The sequence below is a fragment of the Alligator mississippiensis genome, chromosome 8 (genome assembly GCF_030867095.1).
Source record: "Alligator mississippiensis isolate rAllMis1 chromosome 8, rAllMis1, whole genome shotgun sequence".
Taxonomy (NCBI): Eukaryota; Metazoa; Chordata; order Crocodylia; family Alligatoridae; genus Alligator; species Alligator mississippiensis.
Window position 1 is genome coordinate 6,913,118 of NC_081831.1, and position 7,820 is coordinate 6,920,937.

The window sequence follows — 7,820 nt, forward strand, 5'->3', positions numbered from 1 at the left end:
TGCCTCGGCTCTGATTCGGGTCTAGTAGAAAGTTCAGTGTCCAGAACCCGTTCCATACTGTGGGTGCTATGGGGGCTGCCAATGCAAGTAGCAGTGGTGACCAAGATGTGGATACCAGCCCATTGGGAACTGGATTCACCTGGGCCATATACTAACACTTAGTTTGACAACAAAATGCAAAGCAGGAAAACACACAAAGGAGAGCGAGCAGGTGTTAGAGCCTTGCTTACCAGACAAAGAGCGACAACATATCTGCATTGTTCACATACCTGATCGAACAGAGCTTTCCAGTGCTGAGAGGTAAGAGGCAATGCATGAAGAAGGGAAAAAAAAAAGAAAAAAATGTATAAGAGCAATGATATTAGAATGCATCTAAGAAATCTACTTAGACAAATAACCAAGGGGGCACGTGGACCGAGAGCCAGGCATTCATGCCGCGTCATTCAATGCCAACCGTGATGCACTGCAAGACCTGGAGCAGGTCACAGTCCCCCTACTTTTAATGTCCACATCTGTGAAAAGGGAAAGAGGGGCAGTTTCAGCTCTCACAGGGAGGGGCTCATTTTGAGGATTAACACTCACACTGTGCTTTGGAAAGGTCAAGTGCTAAGGACAGTTATTAAATCTGCCCAATGGCATCAGAGCTGCCCCACGATCTGGATGCACACCGATCTGCACACACAAGAATCCCACTTGCACATGGCAAATCCATGCTTAGTGCTTACACAGCCTTTAGCAGGCTCAGAGTCTTTCATGAAGCCCATCAGTGACCATGTTTCACATTTTGGACTGCCTTGGATTCCAAGGCTCTCCCTACCCATCCCATCAGGCTCACGCTCCATCCCAGCAGAGGGAACATGAGTAACGTGTCATTCCCTATTGAAGTGTCCAATCTGACATAAAAGAATGCCCTCCCTCCATTGTTCAGGGCAGGACAAGCAGGTTGAAGCTTCCATGTAGCATTGCTAGTGGGACACAGTAACTCCTGCTGCAGTGTCCCAAGAAAAAGTAGTACCAGAAGGGTGCTTGACCCCCTGATCCCCGATCACCACACAACACTCTCGACTTGCATCTTGCTCACTCACCTAACACAGCAAATGGGAAAAAATTAGCACCAGATTCTACATAAAAAAGCACCTGCTCTATCTTATGTCAAATAGAGCTCTGGTTAAAGTCTTACATAGAGAGTGAATAGTATGTCATTACATGTGGTAAGCAAAGCCCAAAAATTGAAGCGAGGGGACATAGTTTGCACATTAATTCATTGGATTCTCACTGATTGCTCAGGCTGGGGATTTTTTGCGTGGCTCTTCTTCCTAAACTCCCATTCATCAGTGTAAATCTGCAGTCAAATCCTGTCTTCATTTAACGTCACCGTGAACATGGTAATGACATCACGGCAAAGCTGCAAGCAGACAGTCCCCACTTCTCCAATGGTTAACGAAGTATAAAGGTTGATTGCGGATCAGGTCTTGTCTAACAAGCTAAGGAGCATACCTTGAGTTTCTGAACTGAACTCCAGTTTGGTCCTGTGTACTCCTTGCACAAAGTGATTTTAATTCTCAAAGATGATAGTCTGCAGCCTGCTAGCCTAAAATTATGGACCAAGAACAGGCAGGAGAGGCATTTACACCATCTCCCCTCTCATTTCATGTTCAGGTTGCACATAAATTATACTTTTCAAGGATGTTGATGGGCCACCCTTTTCCCTGGTGAAACAAGCCTCTTACCCCGTTGGCAGGTAGGTGGAAGTTATTTCCATTTTACAGATGGGGAAAAGGAGCTGAAAAGGGTAGATCGAATCCCCACTGAATTCACTGGAGTGATTCTCTTGATATCAGTGGGGTTAAGTCAGGCTCCAAATGCTTTACGCCCAAGGTCATGTACAAAGGCAGGATGAGACCCTTATCTAGGTGCTGTTGTGTGCATTAACCTAGACTTCATCCCCTTTTTCTCCCCCTGCACAGCACCTTCAGCCTCTATTGGCTTTAACTCAGGGTGAAGCTGCTGAGCTCCTTGCTGGAGCAAACTGCTAATGACTTGACGCTACTACAGACGAGAGCAGCTCAGAGGCATTTCTCCCACTGGGGAAAGGAAACACAAACTCTTTCTTGAAATCCAGCTATGCAAGTACTGCACTAACCAGAGGGACCGGAAAACACAATCAAAGACAAATAAGTGCTGGGGGCTCGGGGATTTAATATTACATGAAAGAATCATCCATATGGGGTTTCTCCTCTCTATATATTCTTCAAATAGGCTTCACTCAGTCATATAGTCTGTGTTGTATCACAGGTCAAATTAGATAATGTTAACATTTCCAGCTGGATTCCTAAAATGTATTGCTCAAACCTGGGAACACAGCTCTTCCAAATACTTCTGCTTTGCTTCCTGCCGTTTGGGAAAGGATCCGACTGCAAAACCAACCTGCCAATGTTTTCAGAAGGGAAAGCCTTTAGGATTTTTGTGCGTCCCCTCTGACATCAGAGGATAAAGGGCGCTCAGGTTATTTTGTCCTGAGTTCACAAGTCTTACTTTCGTTCTTATTGATGGCCCATGTGCCTCAGAAGAATAATTTTCCAGTGCCCTCTGCTATCTCCCTGCTTCAGTCTCCTCTATCAGTTTAACAGGAAAAGAGCCTTTGCTTCCCTTAGCTAAGGGGCATTGCAAGGGTAGAAGGGGCATGATCCTGCTTTCCTTGCACACCCAAAACTCCCAGTGAGTTAATGAACACACAACACTCCTTAGGCTCACAAAGAGTGCAGGGTCATCTCCACACTGCCTGTGAAGCATTTTCTACAGGGAAAGTCCATGCCAGCGGTCAGTAATTATAGGCCAGGTATTTTCCAAAAGAGAGGAAGATTCTGCTTGCTAAGGGCACTGTTATCTCCCAAGTCTTTTGAGGGGGAACAGAAGGGTGGTGGTGGTGGGGGGGGGGGGGTAATTTGAGCAGCTGGACACATCTGGTTCAGAAAGAGCAGGATTATAAAGTGCAGGATTATACAGTGTTATAAACCTAGAAGGAAGGAGGCAGCAGTGCAGAAAGAGACCTTCACGAACGCCTGACCCAGCACCTGCTCTATCCCTAGCAGGCGTCGCATCCAGCCGGGATGCCCAGCGCCAGGACCAGCAGCAGCACTGGGGACAGGGGAGACGTGCAGCGGAGTTCGCGCCGGGAAGGAGCCGCGTCCTGTCGTCGGCCAGAGACGCAGCCGAGTCGGCCACCCTGGCCCCGGGGGCCGGAGGGGACGAAGAGGAGGGGGAGACGGAGGGCGCGGGGGTCCCCAGGGACAGCTCCTGGGCCGTGACAGCGTTTCAACATCCCTGGGAAGAAAGCGGCTCCTCTGCCCCCCCAGCCCAGGACCCTCCTTCCCCCGGGGCAGGCTCGCGGGCGCGGGCACTCACGTCCTCCGCGGCCATGGGCAGCGCATCGGCGGGCTCCAGCACCTCGATGTCCTCCGCCCGCGCGCTCGCGGCCACGGCGGGCGCCGGCGACGGGTCCCCCATGCTGCGGAGCCTCCCGTCGGGGCCGCCTTACGGGGCGCGGCGGGCTCCCCCCGGCCCCAGCCCCAGCCCCAGCCCCGGGCCGGCCCGGGGGGCCATGGCGGGGCGGCGCGGGGCTCCCGGCGCGGCTCAGCCCGCCCCGCGCCGCCGGGCTGGCCCGGCTCCCCCGAGCGGCGGGGACGCCCGGAGGAGCCGTCGCCGGCGATTAGCCTAACCCCGCCCCGCAGGCAGAGGCGGGGGCGAGTTGCTTTGAGAGGGATGCAACCTCCCACCCCCCCCCCCCAAAAAAAAATAACTTTCCGGGCGGAACTGCAGCGCTGCAAACGCGGCACGTGCGCGCGGGGAGGACCCGGTCCTTCCAGCCCCAGCCATTGAACAGGTGGAGGAAGGAAGCCAGCTGCTGTTTGGGAATAGACAGGAGTCGCCCATCCCTCCTCCCTCCCGTCTGCGGCCCGGGTCCCACCGGTGGGACGTGCTAACAGATGTCTTGCACAGCCCGTCCTCGACTTGCCACCTCTTGCCCTTACAACGTTTATAAGTGGACACCCCGCTTCAACTTTTGGACGTCCGCTTCAACTTTACAGTGCTTGATCTGACGCCACGCCACGCCAAGGCGTAAGCGCGCTGCGTCGCCCTGGACAGCGTCTGTCCAAACTTCCTTGGACGCTTTCTTTAAGAAAGCTGATGAGACTCCAGAAAACCTGCAGCCAAGACTCCTGAGAAGATGCCAGCCAAGAGCCCTTCAAAATGTCCGGCAAAGTCTCCTCAAAGAAGTCCTTCCAAATCAATATGATTGCTATTTACAATATGAAGACATTAATGTAGCTATATTACTCATCTATCATGGACTGAGTACAAAACACTGGGTTATTTTTGGGGAAAATAGGGTGTCTGGCCTTGGCTCAAGAACCAATCCCACATTCGCAACATTGTTTCCCAGGGGAAAATCGGTTCCAAGTGAAGTTTCGACTTAAGACAGGGGTTTTCAGGAACCAACTGTGTCCTAAATCTGAGGATTGCCTGTAGTTACATTATATGACAAAACTTGTCATGTTTAAGTTAAGCAAATGTTTAAGTTCAACTTTAAATTTAAAATGATACAACCTTAAAGTTCAACCTTAAGGATGTGGCGCTTGCAGCGCTTCAGTATGAAGAGAAGAAGATAAGAACAAAGCAGGTCCAGGGGGAAGCTGTCCTTGACTTTGGCAAACTGGTGGTGTACAATCTGCCAGAGTTTGGGAACCGCTGCTGAAGAGGAAGGTGGGTAGTAGTGGACTGAGCGCTACATGCTAAAATTTCATTAAAAAAAAATTGAGCAGGGAATTTTCTCTCTCAGGTGTTGAAGTTTGAACTAAAACAGAGGCAAGGGAAGCAACTGGCATGCAGGGCCTGCAAATAAGCTCTCTCACCACCTGATCACAGGTTCCTATCCAGACAAACCAGTCTCTAAAGGGCTCCTCAGTGGTTTTCTAGGGAATAAAATCATGGTCTAGGCATGTATCTAGATCAGGAGTCACAAACCAATGCATCTTTGCCAGTCTAACAGAAGAGGCTGAAGATCTGAGCCAGACACAAGAATACATAAATACATTTTTTCAGGTGTAAAGCTGATGCTTTCGGGTTAGGATCAAGACAGGTAACTAGAGAGGATCTTGTTTTGGACTTTTCTATCATTGAGGACAGGCTGTCAATCTGGCAGCTTTCCGAAGCAGTAAATGGTAATTTTATTTCTAATGCTCTGCCCCCTGCAAAAGCACCTAGGGCTGTGAATCGGAAGCATGAAAAGTTTCTCATTAATTAGAAAACACCCAAACCTCAACATAAATACAAGTAAACAAAAGAAATTAAACAAGAGAACAAAAGTCATGTCAAAGGGGTGGGGGGAAACCAACCTAGGAAAAAGGGACTTTATTTGTTGGGGGGTTTTTTGTTTCAAGAAGCAAGTGAATGAGTTGGATGTCAGAGAACTGCACCTTAGTCTTCTGCAGCAAAGTTTGATCATTAAGAGGTTTTAGATGTGATGCCAGAACCCCTCCAAAGCAGGTGTCATGTGAACATAACTCAAGGAGCCTGTCACACACATTAGAAAAATTAATCCTGCAGAGTTGGAAACTTGTCCCCCCTCTGAGAATCATCTTCAATGGGGGTAAGGCTAGGTCTTCCTTCAACAGAAGGATCTCCAGGGAGTGCGTGTATGAGTTAGTGCTGTGCTATTACTGTCATAGAAAGGAAATTAACAAGATTCTAATTAGCAGTTTTGTTACAGGCAAATTACTATCTTCCAAGCTTTAGAGAGCCTCTTAATTTAGACTGCTGCTTCTCCCATTGCACATCCTGGAAACCCTGGCTTGTAAAACAGTAATTGCTACACAAAATGTGGAGCTGTAGATTGCAGTGGTGGAGATGGACTATTGAAAGCCTTCTGAGGAACACAGAGCTAAGGGTGTCAAACTCACCTTGCGGGCCAGGCCAGATCTGGACTGTGGGGATCCTTCTGGGTTGGATCCAGCTTGAGGTATGCATTGGCAGTAGCAACTCTGGCTCTGACCAGGGCATGCAGCAATGGCAGCTTTAGATCTGACTGGCACAGGACATGCAGCACAGCTTTGGCTCCTGCTGCACGCCGCATGCTGGAGCTAGAGCTCCCACTGCATGTTAGGCCTGTGCAAAGCAGCTATGCCCTGCTGCCACTTGCCCTGCTGAGGCAGGGGGTGCAGAATTGAATTGGCTACCGAAGCTTCGCACAACCCTAGTGCATGTCCCATGCTGCAGTGGTAGCTCTAACTCTGGCACAGAGCATGTAGCAATGGCTCCAGCATGGAGCCTGTGGCTGTTGAGGTAGGGCCATGGCAGTGGCGATAGGTGAAGCAGCTGCAGAATGCCCTCCTGCTACGGATCATTGTGTCCATCAGGACCAAGGGGCTGTGGGTTCAGTGGCAGGCCACTTCCACCTGGCCAAGACCCCCCAACTTCCAGTGACCCAGGAGCCTGGGGACAGCAGTTCCATTAGCCAGATCCAGCCTGCAGGCCACATCCTGAACACCCCTGACTTGGAGGAAGCCTTGGGATTATAAATCACAATCTGCCTTTGCACGTGGCTCTTTGTATTGCAGCATCTATTAGGCCTTGGTACTGCAAGCAAAGTGTAGGTTTCAGTCCTACCCTGCTACAGAAGAAGTGTCTGAAAAGGTCAGTTGATGAATATGTGAGGAAGAGGTTTGGTAGGGGGAAAGACCCAGCATCTGCCATGAGTTCACCAAGCCTTCTGCAAAAAATCAGACAGTTTGTCAAGAGGATTCTCCTTCAGCAAACAGGATTGCAAAGGGTTTTCACAAACCTCAGCTCTGATCCTGCAATCAGAGCCAAAAATGGAGACACTTTTTTTTTTTTTTTTTTATTAAGGAAATTTTTTTCATGTCCCAGGTCAAATTAGCCGGATCAGTTCCAAATCCTATGAGTCATTCAAGAACCATATGTGGCCCTACTACCAGCAAGTATCCTCCACCCCAAACTTTTCAGCCTGGGGCTTCAAATAGTTCCAAATCTTTTGGCAGGCATCCTACATGCAGGCCCAAGCCTGCATGATGCCCCCGAGTTTCACTTGCCCTCAGCCATCTGGTGGCAGGAGCTTCAGTCTTGACTACAAGACCAGACTAGCTGTGCAGTGACCCACCCTAAATGTGGCTACTTCTAGAATGAACTGCAATAATTTAGGGCAAGAAGTGAAGGACTGCATCTAACAAACTTCCAGCTGGAACTGGGTTAGGGCAGCAGGTCTGACCCCTCTTGTTCTCCTGGAAATTGCCTGGGGATCTCTAATGACCCACGATAGTCAGGACTTTGCTTTTACATTTTGCCCAGTGTCCCTGCCCTGTCACTGTTTGGGGCACCCACCTGTGGCTAGGCTTGGTATCCAAGCGCTTGTGTAGCCTGGGTTTGTTTCTGCCCTTTAGGTCTCACTTCTCAGGCGTCACGAAGGTCAAACTCCCACCCAAGGGATCAGTCCTGGGCTTCTCCCCAGACCCACCAGTTCCTCCTTTCAGTTCCAGGCTGTCTCCTCCTGCAGGGAAGGTAGCACAGAGGAGCGCAGTAAGCCTATTCCTTCTGATCCCTCACCACTTTCTTGGGCTGCCTCCTACCTACCCGGCTTATCAGCATGTCCCCGCCACAGTACTCTACCCCCAGCATCTCCAAGGCAATTTGTGTCCTTAACCTGCTGCCCCCTTATAGCAGTTCTTTCTAATTGGCTCCTTGGTCACAGCTAGGCAGATAATAAGCCCCTCCATTAACCCTTTCTAGACTGCTATTCTGTGGGC

General features: G+C 50.0%; 1 protein-coding gene across 1 annotated transcript in view; it reads right to left on the minus strand.

Moving 5' to 3' along the window:
* Positions 1 to 3,639, minus strand: part of RHBDL3 (rhomboid like 3) — a 108,585-nt gene extending 104,946 nt beyond the window's left edge. The window contains exons 1-2 of the mRNA XM_019494308.2: positions 3,406 to 3,639; positions 270 to 293 (exon numbers count right to left, since the gene is read on the minus strand). Of these exons, the coding sequence (XP_019349853.1) occupies positions 270 to 293; positions 3,406 to 3,507 (126 nt within the window). The 5' untranslated portion in view covers positions 3,508 to 3,639. The remainder of the gene's footprint in view (positions 1 to 269; positions 294 to 3,405) is intronic.
* Between the last annotated feature and the right edge of the window lie 4,181 nt (positions 3,640 to 7,820).